This window comes from Xenopus laevis, chromosome 5L, assembly GCF_017654675.1.
Source record: "Xenopus laevis strain J_2021 chromosome 5L, Xenopus_laevis_v10.1, whole genome shotgun sequence".
Classification (NCBI taxonomy): Eukaryota; Metazoa; Chordata; class Amphibia; order Anura; family Pipidae; genus Xenopus; species Xenopus laevis.
The window spans coordinates 80,474,243-80,494,597 of NC_054379.1; the positions used below are offsets into that span (position 1 = coordinate 80,474,243).

Genomic DNA, 20,355 nt, shown 5'->3' on the forward strand with positions numbered 1-20,355 from the left:
GCTAACCCCTGGTATGGGCGTATCTGGTGTTAGGGATGTCCCACACAGTCCCCACCCTCCCCCTGATGTTCAATCAAGTCTCTCTCTGAGGGAGGGAAGATTACATCTGGCAGGGAGGGGGTGCAGGGGAGCCACAGTTTATGTGTTGTTGGTTTATAAAAGGGAGGACGTTTCCTCTGCTTTGACTCTGCCCAGAAAACTGCATGTAAACCGGAGCTCCTTGCAAAGTGCCAGACTGTTAAGAAGGGTTTAATGTGCTGAAAGGATTCCTATGACTGAAGGCAGGTCTGAATACTCGTCTGAATGCTCACACTCCCTCCCTCTCTATTGATAAGGCACTCAGCCTGAACGCTGAACTGTGTGAGGGAGCTATTAGATTGGGAGCAGGAGAGTAACAAGGAGAGCAGCTGCTCTAAGAGGCTCTAATGTTCAGCTGCACAGAGAGCTGAGAGCCACATGGACAGCTGCAGACCAGTTTAGCACAAATAAGTCAGAATCTAGGGAAGGTCAGTCAGACCGTGTCAAGGGTTATTCAGAAGGATTACCAAGAAACAAGGTGAGCTGTACACAGTAGTATTCACTATAAGAAGGTAGATTTCTCACTGCACACAAACCTATGCTGTGTGCTGATTGGCCCTTACTGAGGTTTAGAAACCCTAAAAGGTTCTCATTGGCTGAGTAGCAAGCTCTTCAAACATGCACACACAGTTAACTCCTGCCGTCCCTATTCAACAGCCGTCCTGACAAAGACTCCACATTCTATAGTAAATGAAGTCCTCTTTCCTCAGGACAGAAGTTGTCAGACAACTTGGGCTCAACCAAGAACTTGCCTTTCTGCCCAGAATTTTGTCTGTCCCTTAAGTGCTAAACACATTATAGATGCTTGAACACAACAAACACACTTTTATAGGTAATATTACTAGCAGGATATCAAATAAACATAAATCTCAGAGGTAGAGTACCCTTATAAGTCTAGAGGAAAACCCCCATTCTTAGCAGCCACCGACTAGGGTCAATGATTAGTAAAAAGGAAAGGGACACCAGCTATTTCTGTGTTGTGTTGTCAGGGAGATGATGGCATTTTAACCCCTCGTTCGTGTTACCATTTGGTGTTGTAAAGCAGAATGTTGTCTTGTAAATGTAAATTATTCACATGATATGAATAGTCCATTCAACACCCCAAAAACTGGGAGCTTTCTTGGTGCATGTAGAAGAATGGAAAATGCATGGGCGAGCCCTTCTGAAAAGCAAATAGCCCCACACTTGTGAGAAAAGGAGCCTTAGACTGTAAGGTCCATTGGAGCAGGGACTGACATAAATGATGAACATCTCTGTAGCTTGGCAGTGAATATGTCAGCAGCACAAAGCAATAATAATAATATTTTTCTCAGTTTTCATCGATTTGAGACCACTGAAACTTGTGTGGGCCTTACACATCTTAAACACAATTGTGTCTGTACAATGTATTACATATATACAAATATATATATATAATAAAATAAAAGATATAATATATTTTAAATAAAATAAACAATACACAAACATCTCTAAACCAGAAAAAGCCGTAGTAGAACGACTAGCAGCTGCAGCTAGGAAAGCCATTCTACATAAATGGTTATCCCAATCTCCCCCAGCTATTTCTCTAGTACAACAAAAATTACAATACATTTTTCATCTAGACTGAGTGGAAACCTTGACAAATAAAGAAAAAAACACAAAAACATTTTTTGACACCTGGCTAACCTACATAAATACTCTACCACCGACTACCAAATTGCTAACTACACAAACTTTCCAACATACCACTTGGTATGAAACAGAATTACTAAGAGGGACCGACCTTGTCCGGGAGGCTGAACAACTATTGTTGCAGAAAATCGACAACAACAAACTACAGTGGAACCACCCAGGAGTCATGACTTCAACAGACTATTCACAAGTCATTTACTGTAACTTTAAAACACTAGTAACTCACTTTACTACCTACATGAAGTAAACTGATAAAGTTGTTTCTATTTTAAAAGATAGAGGTACAGTACACCTGAACTGTCTTGATGGTCACTTTGGTGAGATTTAGAGATGTGAATCCCCAGCTCTGTTTTTCAAAACTTGATTTGTACTTGACATTTGTTTTGTTTATTTTATTTTATTTCATTTGTTATATATTATCTCATTTGTAAAGCATAAGAAAATAAAAACATTTTAGTAAAATAAATAAATAAATAAAATAAATATATATTTTTTGTAGAGTCTTAATATTAAAAAAGTTAATGTCCAAATTTTGCAAATCTGGCATTTTTTCTCTCCAGTTGTGGTTAGCTGCGTGCAAAGAACAGTGTTTCCCTTTAAATGTGCAATTGAATTTATACATAGGAATGGGAACATCACTAATGATGTCAGACACATCTGCATCACATCTATTGCAAATACACAGAGAAAATGACTGTTAGTTCAGTATTATTATCATAGCAAATTTGAAATTCGCAAACATTTTCCAAATACAACTGATAACAGATACCAGAGATAAAGAGGGCCTGCTCAAAAGAACTGTTAGGGCTGAGACACACAGAAGATTCAGGGAGATTTAGGCTGGCTAAAATCTAAATCCCTGGCGGGATGGCACTCGGATCGCTTAGTTTTCCGAAGTTGCACGAAGTTTCCTCGTAAGAAGAGGCAATTTGTTGCTGGGCGACTAAATCTCACAGAATCTTAAGGTGGCCATAGATGCAAAGATCCGCTCGTTTGGAAACATCGCCAAACAAGCGGATCTTTCCCCGAAATGCCATTAACAAGCATGGCTATATCGGGGGTAATCTGATTGTTCGGCCGTATGGCCGAACATTCCGATTACGATGTGCCATGGGCTCCAGCGGGATCGGTCGGGTGAAAATCAAACATGACCGATTGACCAAACGACCGATCTCCACCGCACGAAAGATGTGCCCTTACCCTTATTCCCTCTGGATGGAACAGAGACCGTACATATGAAAGGATTTGTTTGCATAAGGACTAGTAACACCTAACAAATAAAAGGATTTTGAGCTAATTTTAATTTAATGCACTCTTACCCTAAGGTGGTAAAAACTGCTTCTGTTTCATATCAAGGTCTCTAGTGTTGATGCTGTGGACTCATGACATTTACAGATTATAGAAAAAAAAGTAATGGTGTATGAATATCATTAAACAAAGAGAATGATGACCACCTCACAGCCACATTAATAACTAACTAGCCTCACCTCCCCCAGCTCTGCCCATTAGGAGGGATGCACATACTGTATTTGTAGGGAGTGGGTGTAGCATAAATAAGTCCATACAAAAAGTGACTTCTTCCATCTCAATCTAATTAGTGATAGTCTTCTATAGCTAATGTAAGACGTAAACAAATGGCTTAATAATGCTATGGGAACAGTTGTATAAATAGCATGAACATCTTTAATAAACCAGTTGCCATGGTTTATATATATACATATATATATATATGTTCTGTGTATAGAATGTCCTAATCTTAGCAATTTTGCAATTGGTGTCCATTATTTATAGTTTTTTAATTCAAAAGAAAGGAAAAGAATGACCCATACAGTTGCACCCCCCCACTGTCTAAGTCAGAGGTTCCCACCGTGTGAACGTGGTTAAAACATAACCTTTAATCATCAAATAGTTAAAAAGATGCCCAGAAAATAGCAAGGTTAAAATGATGATTAGGAGAGTAAGCTAAACCGACTCAAGGTCACTAGCTAATGGACGGAATATGAGAATATGATAGAGTGCTCTAAACTTTTTAACTTATTATGCAGGGTGACTGAGGAGAAATTATGGTTAATTGCGGTGGTGGAAGGGCGGGTGGTTCTTGCGCCGCATGGGTACGATTTTGCAGAAGGTTATATAGGCAGGACGTAGCAACTTCTGGTAATTGGTATGCAGAGGTGATTATGGATATTAAGGAAGCGGTGCGGGTTGAACAGTGGGCCGGATCTTAGACGGTCACAAGGCTGGTTCATATAGCGTTATGAGCTCATTTGCATATGTCTTCTCAGACTTACTAAGCAGGAAGAAACCCACTTTTTTCTTTTCTTTTTGCTCAGCACCTAAACATACTTTAGTTGGGTGTCCTGCTTCCAATGTCGGACTGGGACACCAGGGGCCCACCCAAAAACCTTAGACCAGGAGTCACTCTCAGTATTATTATTCTTCATCTTCTCAATCAACCTCTATTCTCCTAGTCTGTTTTCTTTACATATTATAATCAATTATTCCATCTATTTAGCCTCTTTGTTTGTTCTCATAGAAAAAGGGAATGGCCATGAAATTGGCCAAAAGTTTAGCAGCACGAGGGCCCACTAACACCATGGCCCACTGGGAGTTTTCCTGGTATCCCGGTGGGCCAGTCCGACACTGCCTGCTTCTACTATTTCTGCTCTCCCCATAACCGCATTGCCAACCCAGCACTGATTAACATAGGAAGGGGATTGACTAACTGAGGTTAAGTCATTCACTTTGAATCCAACATATTCCCTCCATTAGCAAGTGACCTTGAGTCGGTTTAGCTTACTCTCCTAATTATCATTTTAACCTTGCTATTTTCTGGGCAGATTTTTAACTATTTGATGATCAACGGTTATGTTTTAACCACTTTCACAAGGTGGGAACCTCTGACAATGGGGGGTGCAACTGTATGGGTCATTCTTTTCCTTTCTTTTGAATTACTTTCATGTTCCTTGACCCTGCACACCACTAATTTGTTTTTCCATATTCCATCCAATGGAAGGTGCTCCCTAGTCCTTTTGTTGTACATCGTTTTTTAATTATTTGACTTCAACATCTTTTCAGCTTTCTAATGGGACCCCAGCAGTCAAAAACTATTTTTCTTTGTGTTAACAAATTTAACTTTTTTAACCACTGCCTGGTTGCTAAGGTAGACACGACCCTAGCAACCAGATAGCTGCTGAAATTCCAAACTGAAGAGCTTCTTAACAAAAAAACTAAATAAGATGAAAACAATAAATAAAAAAAACTATTGCAAATTGTCTCAGAATACCATTGTCATGCTAAAAGAGCATTTAAAGCTGAACAAACCCTTTAAATTGAAAAACAAAGATGTGTGATACAGAAAATGTGTATATGCCTTTGTATAGAGGGTGTTATGTCAAGAAAAACACATCATTAATCTATAAATACATATATGCTCAATATATTTATATGTTTGCTCTGTATTCGTTATATAGAATATATTCACTTATGCCACCTTATTCTACCATTAAAGGAACAGTAGCATCAAAAGATGAAAGTGTTTTAAAGTAATATAAATATAATGTTGTGTTGCCCTGTGGTTAAACAGCTGTGCTTGCTTTAGAAATGATACTATTGTTTATATAAATAAGCTGCCGTGTAGCAATGGGAGCAGCCATTAAAAGAAGAAAAGGTGCAGGTTACACAGCAGATAGCAGATAAGATGTGTAGAACATAATGGTTCTATCACTGTGCTATCCACTGTGTCATATAGTCTTTTTTCAGTTTCCCCCATTGCTACACAGCAGCTTGTTTATTTGATCTATAGAAGTGTTTCTGAAGCAAAATCAGATTTACCAGTGCAGGGCAACACTACATTATATTTTCATTACTTTAAACACTTTCATTTTTTGGTGTTACTGCTCTTTTAACATTAAAATATCAGTTGTTTTGTGTAGCCTAACTACTTCCCAGATAATATCAGAGATACTTGAAGTGGACTTCTGATGCCATCAGGACTAAAGAGCTGAGCAAGGTGTTAGAGATAGAAGAGAGGTGTTAATGGCACTATTAGTGTCATAGTGGGAGGAGTAGCTACAAGCTGTGATACGTTTGTCAACAGACTTTATTTGCATAGGGACTAAAACTTGCTGACAACTGACAACATTTACCCCATAGACTACAGGTGTGCAACACCAAGGAAAACAAATGGAATGGAAATTCCAAAGATGTAATTAAATGCCAGACGCTTGCAAGAGTTTGACCAAGGTAGTTCTTTTATTGTCAAAATGCTATGACTCTTCTGAAATTCTTTACTGTTGCAGTGATCATACTGCAGTATATATATATGTGTATATATATATATATATATATATATATAAGCATTCACAAAGTACCTGCACTCCTTCCTTGTTGCTCGAATGTGGGTGCTTGGTCAATCAGCGTATACAATGTTCAAAGTGGACCAGCACACCGAAGTTTTCAATCAAAAGGGTTTTATTTCAACATCACTCATGTGTCCAACGTTTCGGCCCACATTAGGGCCTTTATCAAGGCTTGATAAAGGCCCTAATGTGGGCCGAAATGTTGGACACATGAGTGATGTTGAAATAAAACCCTTTTGATTGAAAACTTCGGTGTGCTGGTCCACTTTGAACATTATATATATATATATATATATATATATATATATATATATATATATATATATATATATATATATATATATATGTCACTCTTTAATTTTAAATCTGTAGGGCTTTTTGCACATAAACTTTACACTTTTCTGTATGATGATACATTGGTTTTCTGTATACGTTTTTTTGTATGTGTAGTATAGGCACAAATATCAAATGAGCAGAGGGAAGTGGTTTTTATGGTAAGAGGCAGCACCTTCAGTTTCATATAAATGAGACCTGGCATGCTGGCATAAGCACCTCTGTCTTGCCTTGCTGCACTTCTTCCATCTGCTTAAAATGCATTGCATTGGCATGTTTGCTTGCTGTAGGAATCCTAGTTTCTCCCAACTATACACCGCCTGTACTGCTTTAGCAAGTCAATAACATTTCTGTTTGCAGAAGAAAAGTACACAGACTGGCATGTATAGGATATTCATTTTAGAGCTTGCTACAAACATTGCACACAGAAAGTTCATTTCTTCCCAAACTTAACTCTTTGGGTGTGAGTGACTAAAAGTTAAAGGGGTTGTTTTACCTTTAAATTACCTTTTTAGTAATATGTAGAGAGTGATATTCTGAGAGAATCTGCAATTGGTTTTAATTGTTTTATTATTTTTGGTTTAAGTTATTTTATTCCGCAACTTTCCAGTTCGCAATTTCATCAAGTTGCTAGGGTCGAAATTACCCTAGCAACCGTGCATTGATTTGAATAAGAGACTGGAATATGTATAGGATAGGCCCAGAATAGAAATAAAAAGTAGCAATAACTATAAATTTGTACCCTTACAGACCCCCATTTGAGAGCTAGGAACAGTCAAAAGAATAAGGCAAATAATTCAGAAACTATGAAAAAGAAAAAATGAAGGCCAATTGAAAAGTTGCTTAGAATTAGCCATACAATAACATACTAAAAGTTAACTTAAAGGTGAACCACCCCTTTAAAGAAAAAAAGGAAAATTCTTAAAAGAGGACAGGAAGAGACCTGCAGGTAAAACCAATTTCCAAAAAAGTTGAGACACTGTATAGAATATAAATACAAAGAGAACAGCATGGTACAAAAACAACATATCAAATATTGAAACTTAATAACTGTATTGTTTTCTGAAAAAATATTTTGTAACTTTGAATTTTATGCCAGCAACATGTTTCAAAAAAGTGAATACAGGGACAACAAAAGAATGGAAAATGTGTATAATGCTAAACAAAACAAAATGGAACATCTGACCAATTGGCAACAGGCCAGTAATATGACTGGGTATAAGAAAGGTGTAAAAAGATTTTTAAAAATGCTGGAGGGGTAGCCCACATACTGTACAGGCATATATTGCAACAATTTCATAGAATAACTTAAATTTGCCAGACTTTGGGGGTTTTATCTTCTAAAGTACACAAAATTCTTAAAAGAATTTGGAGAAATCTCTGTAGGCAACAGAAAATGCCCAAAACCAATGTTAATTTGTTATCTTTGAGCCCTCAGGTGCCACTGCAATAAAAACAAGATTCTGTAGTGGAAATCACTGCATGGGCTAAGGAATACTTAAAGAAAAAACTATTGTCTATGAACATAGTTAATTGCTGCATGCACAAATTAAAGTAACCTAAACATAGGGTCGCCACCTTTTGTGCAATGGAGGCAGGGTTGTGATGCTGTTGGGGGGTTGTGACATCAAGAGTGGCGCTATGGTGTGGAGATCGGTGATTGGCCGATCACTGTGTCAATCATAGGGAGCCCTGCCCAGCTTTCCTAATAAAAACAAAAAACAGGTTGTCCAGTCCCTACAGACAACATCTTTTCAGGGAAGGCCTTACAAGACAATGCCAACTGCATTCTGCACGTATTGTAGCATGGCAATTATGCTCTCTTGCACTAGAAATGCTAGTAAGAATTACCAGGAGAAGCTTTTTGTTGCCCCTGGTAACTTGCTCAGTCGGTTTTTCAACTCACCTCATTGGTGCAGGCCCCAGTGGGAGGGGGTTGTGCAGAGAGAGAGACAATTCATGACAATTTCCACAGTTTTACAAACTTTTTAGCAAGTTCGCTCATGACTTGTTTTGATTTCTGAAAAAATGTTGCAAGCTAGCTGAGTAACAGACCTGGAGGATAACAGACTCTTGTTACTTTGGTTTAAGAGTCAGACTCTGAAAATGAAGTGCAGTTGAAAGCAGTATATGTTTATGCCTTTCTGTTCTCTAATAACTTTAACTTCACTTTATGTATATTGGACGTTTGCCTAGAATTACATTTTATTTCATTACTTTTTTTTGTGCAGGACTCTCCATCCTTACATGTTTAGCCTCATAATACCAGTCAGATTAGTTAAGCAATTTCCTTTCACTCCAAAAATGTGACAGAACTGAAAGGCTGTGAATTGACTGAGAGTGCAAAAAAGGTTGCAGCCATAGCAAACGTAACAGGAATTAAGACGCATGCTCACCCTTCCTTCCTGCTCATACTGGCCAGTGTTGTGCTGACTGACTGTGGATATATCATGTGAATGTTTCAGCAACAGCACAAATACCTGTACATAGAGCTGGGTCTAAAAATACAATCTGCCTGTTGTGTAATACCAATGAACTCTCACATATGCACTTGCTTTGTCATGTTTTTTCACTGCTTTTTTTACAAATGTAATGCAGCTCACTTGATTATTATGAATAATAGTCTTTGATCCACGGAACACCAAACCAGGTCGAAGATTAAAAGATTTCCATTTATTGAAGATTAGATAACATGCATGATAGTAAACCACCAACAGTACATCAAACGCAGTCCATGCTTAACGGGTTTCGTGGCTTCAACGCCACTTCATCAGAAGGTAAAAATATGGGTTGCATGTCCAGGTCAAGTCGTGGATGGTACTGAGAACCACCTCTGCTACAACACTCAGAAATGCATATGAAGGCTCAAAAATGCATACAGAGGCATTTTTGAGCAGGAACCACACTCAATGCATTTTTTCCATTTGACTTAGAAGCTTCAGTGGCTTGGGATCACTCCCCTACAGTAGATGAAAAAGTAGCAAGACTTTATTAAAATTAAAAATAAAACACTATTCTAGTATGGGATTCTTTTGGCCGAAGGTCACAGTACAAGAGGATTAGGCAGGCGGATAGTCAGACAGGCTGGGTCGAGGCAGGCGCATATCAGAATCGTCAGGCAAGCAAGGGTCAAAACGGGGTAGTCAATCAAGGGGTTAAGCAGGAGAGTTGTTGTAGGCAGGCAAGGGTCAGGTTACAGATTGGAGAGTAGTCAGGAACAGACTGGGTCAAACACGGATAATCAGATCAGAATTTTCAAGATGTCGTGCCAAACGTGAGCCAAAAACGTGCTGGCGCAAACACGTCAGCGTTCCTGCACCTTTAAGAGGCGCGCAGGCGTGCCACGCGGGCCCTAGAGACCAAGATGGCGTCAGCTCTAAGGACCATGCGGCGGGCGTCCCTGCCGATGGCGCCGCGGGCGACCCTGCCGCACAGGTATACCCCTTACAAATTCTTATATATATATATATCTATATATATACATAATGTATATATATACATTAGAGAAGAATAAAGTAGAATGCATACGGAAAAATGAGTGCATAGATGATCCCATCTAATCACTTAATACATAAAATAACATTATAAGCAAGAACTGTATGAGAACGGAACATAATATAAGTCTGTAGATGAAATCTGTCTCCAGTTTTTACGGGGGTCATTTGGGACTGCCCAAGGGTATACATACAGATGTTATCTATAAAGTGGCAGCGCTGCCGAACAGTTAAAATAATACTGCGAAGATAAGAGAAAAGCCTGAAAGAATTTTTACATAAAGAGACTTTATTACTAAGCAGATCCAAAAAAATCTCTAAAAACATGAAAATAATTTAGATCAAACTGAACAGAACAGTTACCCTCACACATGTATATGCTTTAGAGAGAACTTATATATGAAACTACTGAAAATATTAAAAACATGTGTGTGACAGAGCCATTAACAAACATACAGACTGAGCTCGTTAAGTAACAGAATTAAGGTTTGGCAACCTTGACCTAAAATGAGCATGGACAGCTTTTGTAAAGTGTAACTCAATCTTAAGTCCACAACTCAAACCATTTTAAGATGAAATTGAAAACCCCAAGTTGTTTAGAAAGAAAAACAAATATATTTTTAAATATTAATGAGTATGATGAAAAAAAAAAACAATAGGAAAGGTTAGCCAACAGATGTAAATGCCAGAGAGGTTCTTATAAAAAAAAAAAAAACTTAAAATGGTGGTATATAATATTAATTTTTTAATTTTTTTTTCATTCTCTCCCCAATCTAGTAGACATTTTTAAAAGCACTTTTTTGGACCAACTCCTCTGAGGCACATGAGGAATGGAAACCCATCTGTGTGAGATGTTTGATACCTTTTCTAGTAATAGTATCAGCATTACACAAGTAACCCAAGTAGCATCATGTAATACAATGTGCAATGTTTGTGAGCCAGGTCGAGTAATCCCTAACAACCAATCAGATTTTACTTTCCAACAAATGACCAGTAAATGGCACCTGCTAATTCGTTATAAGTTACTAGACATGATGCAAACTTTGCAACTTTTATTTTACTACATTGCCTGCAAGGAATTTTTATGAATTTTTTGCAATTGTGCTGACAACTTGAGGAGTTGGGATTGTCTCATTTTGGGCACCCAGTATCAAAATTATGTGCTTACATGATTCTGCGGAACTTAATGATGCATCCTGCACTTTCAGGGTGGCAGTAGCTCCAGGATTCTCGTGTGTCATTAGGTGCACTTGCATACAAGTCATTGGGACTGAATGGGTTGGATCAATTGTTCTTAATGCAAATGCACGCAAGGGTGCGGTGCATGTCGAGGCGCAAGTTTAATGAATGGTGTCAATGAGATGTAATATTGTCAGTAATACGGTGCTGCTTTATTTTATATTTATATGTCCTTTGCCTTTCCTTTAGCATAATTGTGTTTTCTACAAATTACTTAGATTTTTCTAGCTTTTAAAGTATTCAGTTCCCTGTATCGAATGTGGATTCTTATGTTATATAGTCTTTTCCATTTAGAGTACAGTGTTGTTTCATCAATAACCTTCCTCTCATAACTTCTTCGATGGTGACGCTGCAGAATTCCAGTTGCTGATATCGTATTTATTGCCCTGACTTCCTGCTGACTCTTCAAATGGTGAATAATAGTAACCAGACAGGAAGTGAATGCTGTTCCCCCACAGCTTGCTAAAGAAAAGGAAGAATAATAAAGGGTTTGTGGGTTAGGTCCGTTTTTAATGATATATTTAAATGATCACAATGAGGAGTCTGGTTTTCCTTTCCCGGGACAGACTTTGTTTAAAGTTATGCCAATTCAGTCTTATCTATCGGACAAATTAGACTTTGCCACTTATATTTCCAGTTACAAACAAAAACTTTATAAATCGGGTATACAAAACTAATATTCAAATAAATGATTAATATTTTTATCTGTACTAACCTTCAAATAAAGTATACTCCCTAAAAATGGCAGCCTTACATCCTAAGCAGCTTCCCAAAAAGAGCTTCAAGCTGAAAGAGTTATAGTCTGTTTGTGGGAAATCATATTGTTTCAGACAGGAACAGGCTGGCATAGCAAAATATTTTTACCTAGGGGTGTTGCCAGCTGCTGTGTTGCCAGCAGAATTACATGTCTATTTTCCAGAGCTTAATTTTCATGAACAGATAGCAAGATATGGTGGCACACAGAGGGCATACTTCCAAACAGTCATGTGTAGGACTTACAGATAGTGGGTACGGCTTCTGGTACACATGGGTAGGGTTGCCACTTTTTCTGGAAAAATACCTGAAAAAATACCTGCCTTTCCATATTTTTACTTTTCTAACCTATTATTAACATTGACATCAAACATTATTTGTATTAGCTAGGTCGGTAAAATACAGACCAGGTGGCAACCCTATATGGGGGGCATGCTGGGACCTGGCCTAATGGATCCCTTTCCTAAAGCACAAATGTTGGGAACATTATCTTATAGCGTTGCCAGATGCCTTGAATTTTAAGGGATGCTGTAGGGCTGCGCTGACTGCATTTAAATGTATTGCAATTATTACAGCTCTAGTTGAAATTCTTGGCTTGTCCTTACATTTTCATGTGACTTATGTTAGTATTTGTTATTTGTGCATACAAACTGTCAGCCCATGCCTCCTAAATGCTAGTCTCTGTTTTATGGAGGAGGCTCTTTTGTAAGTTACTGTGTATTCTGAACTCACACGATTTCCTTAACCCGTTATAAAAGTATCTATGTGCCACATAATGGAGATTCTACGTTCTGCAGCACATCCGGAGTGGAAGAATGGTGGAGTGGCTTTTAAAGCACATACACAGAAAGTAGTGCTACACAATCAATCTCACCGCTCCTTGCAGCATCGGGGGCCGACTGGGACTCTGTCTTCTCAGGCCCAATCCAAATTCCAAAACAGCAAAAAACTGCAGCACCTCTTGTTTGAAAAATGTGAAAAATTTATTACAGTAACAGGTCAGTAACAGGCAACGTTTTGGGCCTTGTCTTGCCCTTTCTCAAGCCTGCCTGATAGTGTGTGATACAAACATTTATCCCCCACACTGGGGGAGTGCACAATATCAGGACCCACCCCCAATTAAATTTAACCCAACAAGTGAAGACTTCATGAAAGTCCAATAAAGTCCAAGCGTTATGCATTCTCCGTGTATCTTGTCAGTCCAATTCCTTACTAGGTATTTAGTTGTACTTATAAGACAGAAATTTAAAAGTGACACTTAGTGATAAAAGTAAAACAATATATAAGGTTAAAGACACTGCAGTACCTTTTACCCGGAGAGGATGGTTCCAAATGGAATCAAATGGAATCTCCTCGATGCAGTCCGGGATCATGTACCCATTCTTCATAAATGTTGATAACCTTAAAAAACAAAAATCATGTTCAGAAAATTGTAAAAATACAGTAAAAGGTTAAAACCAATCAGAACAAAAGGAGGTGGAATAGAAAGGGTATTATAACTTAAATAAAGCACATAGGTGTATATTCCCTATTAAGGCCCTTGGGCCAAAGCGTACCCAATTTATTTATCCAGTACATTTCTTTTCTTTTGAGGACTTTTAACCGATCGCCCCCCTCTTCTTAATTTGGGGACACCATCAATAATCTGAAATCTCAGCTGACTTGGTGTATGTTTTTGCTGTATGGAAGTGTGCAGGTATAGGGAGTTCCAGGTCTTCGCATCTTATGGTTGATTTATGCTTTGAGATTCTATCTTTTACTTTCTGGGTTGTTTCTCCCACATATCCTAGTCCACACGGGCATTTGATTAAATAGATCACATATGTAGATTCACATGTAAAAAATTGCTTAATACTGAATCTTTTCCCAGTGTGGGGATGTGTGAAGCTTTGTCCTTTGGTCACACTGTTGCACTGTGCACAATTTAAGCAAGGGAAAGTTCCTGGTTTAATATCAGCTAGGTATTGCTGGCCTGTTTTTTTAGTTGGGCCAATATCTGCTTTTACTAAGGTGTCTCTGATATTCCTCCCTCTCCTATAAGCCATCAGTGGAGGAGAAGTGAACTCCTCAATGTCTGGGGAGCATTTTTGTAGTATATGCCAGTGTTTGCGTAAAACCATGGCTATGTGTTTACTGGCCGATGTATATTGGCTTACAAAAGCCAATCTCTTTTGTGTTTTGGGTATGTTTTTGTTTTCAAGCAAAGTTTCTCTTGGGATATTTTTCATGTGTTCATCGCTCTCAGTGAGGGCCTCTTTAGGGTAGCCTTTATCACTGAAGCGTTCGATCATTTCAGCTGCTCTTAAGGGGAATAGCTCTGGATCTGATACAATCCTTTTGATTCGAGCTAATTGTGTCTTAGGTAGAGATTTCTTAAGAGCTGGAGGGTGACAACTTTTATAGTGTAGTAATGTGTTACGGTCAGTTGGTTTTTTATACCAGTCTGTCCCCAGACGGTTGTTGTCAATGTATATGTTCAAATCTAGGAAAGTGACACATTTTTGATCAGAGACGAGTGTAAATTGGATTGTGGGTACCGCTGTATTGAGGCAGTTGTGAAATTCTCGTAAGGTGTCCTTATCACCATTCCAAATCATAAAGATATCGTCTATATAGCGACGATAGAAAATACAGTGTGAAGAAAACAAAACATTTGGATATACATACTGTTCCTCGAAGCTTGCCATGTACAGATTGGCATAGGTTGGCGCCACATTACTCCCCATGGCTGTGCCCCGGCATTGCATATAGTATGTGTCTCCAAACAGAAAGTAGTTCTCATATAACACTATTTTTAAAAGATCAATCAGAAAGGATCGTTCCGACTCACTGTGATCAGTATATTGGAGACTGTCACTTACTGCTTGTATCCCCATCTCATGTGATATTGAAGTATACAGACTGCCTACATCCAAACTCACCAATTGAACCTCCATGTTTGGTAGAGTGATGTTATGCAGTTGATTAAGCAGTTGCATGTTGTCCTTTAGATATGATCTAGTGTTGACCACCAGTGGCTGTAAAACCTTATCTAGATAGGTTGCTAGAGGGGAAAATACTGAATCTGTACCTGCCACTATGGGCCTACCCGGTGGATGAATGGGATCTTTATGTATTTTGGGCAGTGTGTAAAAAACTGGTGTCATAGGGTGTTCCTTTATCAGAAATTTCTTTGTGTCTGTCTCAATTATGCCATCCTCTACCCCTTGGTCAATGATTTGTGCTATACGTTTCTGTATCTCAGGGAGGGGGTCCTTGCTGACTTTTTTATATACCTCCTCGTTACTTAGCTGGTTTAGAATCTCCTGTATATATTGGTCCTTATCCATTACCACTAGGGCGCCCCCTTTGTCTGCTGGTTTGAATATTATGTCTGGTTTGCTCATCAAAGTACGTAGTTCTCGTTGTTCATTCCTAGACATATTAAACCTTATATTAGCAGGAATGGTATCAATATTGTTTTTTTTAACCAAATCAATATCATTTTTGACCAGCTTAATGTATGTTTCAACAGCATTATCACCTGGTGGGTGAACAAATGTGCTTTTATTTCGTAGGCCAAGTTTTTTCAAACTGAGTTGAGAGTGTCCTAACCCAGTATTGCAGTAGGTGGATTCAAATGGCCTGGGTGTATTAAAGAAGGACTTAAGTCTCAGGCTTCTGAAAAACCTCTCCATGTCAATGTCTAAGGTGAAAGAATCACACCGATTGGTTGGGCAAAATGATAAACCTTTGTTCAGTAATGTTATTTGCTGTTCAGAAAGGGGAAAAGAGGAAATATTATGTACTAACGTTTTGGTTGTTGGCGTGCTGTGCGTCCAGGCTGCTGTCTCTGTGCTTGGCTGTTTCTTAGAACGTTGGTGCCTTTTGCCCCCTCTTCTCTGGTGCCTCGGTGGTCCTGGGGGCCTTCTCCTAAAAAAGCCTCTGTGCTTGACTCGCCCCCTGATAGCTTCTCACTGCTGTAGTTAAGCGGTCTGGTCCCCCAGCGTTTTGGCCTGCGATATTGTCCTCTCCCTCTCTGGTATTGCCTGTATTGCGGCTGCTGCTGTGAGTTGAATTGGCGATGAGTCACGCGACTCAGACGTGCGCGGGCTGCTCTCTCCCTCTGTCCAGCGATAAACTTGTCCTGCTCTGTAGTCCTCCGAATCGCGCTGAAATTTGCTTCTCTTCCGCTCCTCTATGTCCCTGCGATGTTCAGCGAGATTAGAATCAATCTGGGTGAGTAATTTCTTATCCTCCTCAATCGGAGTTAGTGCTTTCAGCTCCCTTTCAATGTCTGTGACTCTCTGCTTCACAGCAGGGATTTCTCGCTGCAGGAATTCAATGTTAAGCAGAAGAATGTCAAAGGAGCATTTATTTAGTATCTGTTCATATTTCTGTTTAAAGTCCACGTTGTCAGTGAATATAGTGGGGCGCAAATTAACTCTCAGGCCTCTGGGGATTCTCTTAACCCTGTAGTATTCAGTCAGTGTTGTGGAATGTAGTTCCAAGCCGACTAAGCGGCGTTTTTCTTTGTCCAACAGCTTCTGCAGATTTCTATTGCCAGGGATCGATAGGAATCCACTGTTTCCAGTATCCAGGCCGATGATTCTTGCAGCTTCCTCTTCACTGTATGCATAAGTTAACCCTTGTAGTTCCACAGTGTTAGTTTGAGACATTGGGAAACTTTGAAGATGAGTATGGGAGCACTTCCACGGCAAAGCTATCCAAGTACACAGATGTGTGTGCTTCAACCACCTCGTGTAGGTTCCTTTCGGGCAGAGTGCAAAGCAGTGTATAGGCCCTTGCCATAGGCCAAATGTACAGCAAAACAGGAAAAAACTGCAGCACCTCTTGTTTGAAAAATGTGAAAAATTTATTACAGTAACAGGTCAGTAACAGGCAACGTTTCGGGCCTTGTCTTGCCCTTTCTCAAGCCTGCCTGATAGTGTGTGATACAAACAATCCAAATTCCAAAACATATTTTAGCAGCACTCCGGTTCAGTAAAAATATAATTTATTTGTGCAACAAGTGAAGCTTTTAAAGCAGCTCACTCCTTTCCTGCTTGTTCAGAAGTTCCTAGGCAATGAGCTGAGTGGGGGAAAAACAGGCCCCGGGGCACGATCGTCCAGGGGTCCCATGGGCGCAGGAGACATGTGCTTCTGCTGCTGCCTATTGCTGTCTGTATTTCCTCCTCCTCCCCAGCGACATCTCAGAGGTGACATCTTCTTCCAGCTGAAGATGGATCTGCTGTCTGCACTCCTTTAGATTAGTGTAATATACAAAATACACTTGCCAGGGCTGGAACTATGGGTAGGCAGAGTAGGCACGTGCTGCAAAGCTAAGGGGGCACCTGGCACGTACCTTTAAATGCTGCCTACTCCTATCTGGTCTGGCTTCATGTTCTGTGTGCACATGCGTGCGAGGAGGGTGGTTTCTGTCCGTAAAACTTATGTGGCCAAGCTAAAATATTTAAACTGTCATTCTGATGACTAATTAGACTAAGCGAGAAAAAAAAACACATTGATTTTAGTAGTTTAATTGTATTTTAGTGATTTTATTGCATTCTGCAGTGCTTTGTTACTTGTTGTTTGCCCATGAAAATGTTATGTGCTGTATTTGGGTGCCTCTGCATACTACATAATTTGGTAAATCTATGCGTATTTAGGATGTTTTATGCTGGTACGCTATGAAATGTGGAGCATATATAGGGTACAATGCAGGCTTTGAGAATATTTTTAGAAATGTCATAAAAACAGCTATGTTTTGCATGGCTTTGCAGTTTCATAGGTTGCAGTAGAAAGATGTATTTACCCATTTTGGATTCCGCAGAATGTGTACTTTTGAAAAATATATGGATTTCTACTGTTTGGGGGTCTTATGGCACATAATACACAAACCAGGTGCTTATATTGTAGCAGTCAGAGTGTCAGTTGTGAAAATTCATATACAATGTTTTCATTTGGGGGGTCTCTGTACACCATATATTTTGGTAAATCTATGCATATTGGACATGAAAGTGTTCAATAGTCTACTGGCGTTCATATTTAGAATGTTTTCTTTTAGAACCTAATGCTATGTGAAAGATAAGATGCTAGACGTTTAGTGGCCATTTCCAGGTATTTCATCAAAACCGACAATTTTGCCAAAGCATTGCAACTCAGTAGTTTGGAGTAGAAAGATATGGTTACCCATTCTAGATTTGGCTGAATTTGTACTTTCCAAAAATATATTGGGGGGGGGGGGGTCAACATATCATTTTATGTTTCTCCCCTGCAAAAATGCTGTAAATGTGTTCATTATTCAGTAATTGAAGTGAGTTTTGCGACATTTTGGATCTGCTATCTTCATTTTGGGGTCTCTAGAGACCAGATACTTTGGTAATCCTGTGCACAATAGGCATCAAACTGTTCAGCAAATCCCTGGCAATCATATTTAGGATGTTTTTTCTTTGTACGTAATGCTATGTGGGAGATGTGCACTTTCAAAATGAACGTTTTGATGTGATTTTTCAGATTTAACATATATTTTTATCTAAATTCAGAAAAGCTTTGATGTTAGGTACTTTGGATTAGAAAGACAGGGTTACCCATTTTAGATTCAGCAGAATGTGTACTTCAAAAATATATGGTTTCCTGGGTTAAACCTACTGTTCCAGGATTTTTTGGGTTTGGTATATAAAGTATTCCATGCATAGTGTTTTGAAAATGTGGTCATTTACTGCTGGGAGTTTTTGATCTATAGAAGTCAGAAATCTCCATAAAACTATACATATTTTGTATTGGCACCAAATTTTTGTTCAAAAAATAAAATGTTTTTTCTGGTAAATCCCTATATCATGAGCTCTAAATCTTGTCCCAGAAGTGAAAATACACAAAAGCTCAGACAGATTTTAGCTCAGGTTCTCCTGAAAAAAAAACCATGTATAGCTTTCCTAGGTAAACTAAAGATCCCCCCAGGAAATGGCCCTAAATTGAGAGAGCACAAAACGTTCAAAAAAAAAGGGTTAAAATGGTGACACCGTTTTTCTTTCCACAGCAGCTGAAACCCATTTGAAGCAATGATTGATTGATTCATATAATGTTTGTTTTTCCAAGCTGGCAACTTGGTATTTTATGATAAGTGCCATGTGCAAAGTGTAAAACTACCGATAAGGTTTTAATTATAAAGGTCCTGAATTGTGGGATCAAAGTAAGCTAGAGGGCTTTATTGAGAACTTGACACATCATGTACCTTATGTAGAGTTTACTGTATCCAATCGGTGCTTTTTTTACGCCTATCACCTTTGGTCCACTGCTAAACATGCATTGTTAATTGTATACCAAAATCTGTGTATAATTAACAGCATATTTATAAAGATTTAAATACAGCACAGTTTCACTTGACATATAAATTCCATTTGCTAAAATTCTAGTGTGTGTGTTTACCACAATTCATTTGTGAAGTGATTTTGAAATTAATGGAAATGTAAAGCTATTTATACAGAATTACAGATGTTAGTTAAAGGGGTTGTTCATCTATAAAATAACATTTAGGCGGTTATTTATTAAAGGTCGAGTTGTGAAATCTTGAAAAAAACCTTATTTTTTTCACTAGAAAACGCTATTCTCTATACCCCGATGCTGTAGAGATCGAATCCAAAAATCCGTCATCTCAGCCTGTTGAGGTCCTGTATAAGTCAATGGGAGAGACACCTATCCAAATTTAAAGTTATCGTGGTCTGCACTGGGTTAAGCCAGAAAATCCAACTTTTTGGGGGGTTTTCGTTGCAAAAACTCAAAAAAAAACTCAAGTGATTCGGAGAAAAGCCCAAAAAAATTGTATGATTCGAGTTTTCACTTGATTTTATTGAGTTTTTTCACAATCCAATTATATCAACTTTTTTTATATAATAAATAAGCTAAAATCTGGCATGGGAGTTTGGTTGAGCATTTTCTATTAATATTATGAGATAAATTTGGATTTTAGTAAATAATCCCCTTAGTTTGATGTAGAGAGTGATATTCTGAGACACTTTGCAATTGTTTTTTTTTATATATTATTTGTGGTTTTTGAATTATTTATCTTTTTATTCAGCAGCTCTCCAGTTTGCAATTTCAGCAGTCTGGTTGCTAGGGCCCCCATTACCCTAGCAACCATGCATTGATATGAATAAAGGACTGTAATATGAATAGGAAAGGGCCTGAAAAGAAAGATGAGTGATAAAAAGTAGCAATAACAATAAGTAGCCTTACAGAGCATTTGATTTTTAGAAGGGGTCACTTGAAAGGCCAATTGAAAAGTTGGTTAGAATTAACAAGTGAACCACCCCTTTAAGCAAGTTTTTTTACACGCAGCTAGCTAATGCCTCTAAGGTTAATTTACTTCACCGTTTTGGCATGATGGTGTAACAAATGCTGTATTTTTGGGCTGCTGGTTCCAGTGCTTTTATGAATATGGCACAATG

At 38.6% G+C, this 20,355-nt stretch overlaps 1 protein-coding gene across 1 annotated transcript; it reads right to left on the reverse strand.

Moving 5' to 3' along the window:
- Positions 1 to 10,206: 10,206 nt before the first annotated feature.
- Positions 10,207 to 16,829, reverse strand: LOC121393712. Its single transcript, XM_041562989.1, has 3 exons — positions 15,722 to 16,829; positions 13,236 to 13,330; positions 10,207 to 11,638 (listed from the first exon to the last, which is right to left on the reverse strand). The coding sequence occupies exon 1, from the start codon at positions 16,585 to 16,587 to the stop codon at positions 15,895 to 15,897; it is 693 nt and encodes a 230-aa protein (XP_041418923.1). The 5' UTR covers positions 16,588 to 16,829; the 3' UTR covers positions 10,207 to 11,638; positions 13,236 to 13,330; positions 15,722 to 15,894.
- Between the last annotated feature and the right edge of the window lie 3,526 nt (positions 16,830 to 20,355).

What these genes read in the sequence shown, in the direction of transcription:
- LOC121393712 (XM_041562989.1), bottom strand. Translation starts at nt 16,587, where the DNA reads ATGTCTCAAACTAACACTGTGGAACTACAAGGGTTAACTTATGCATAC.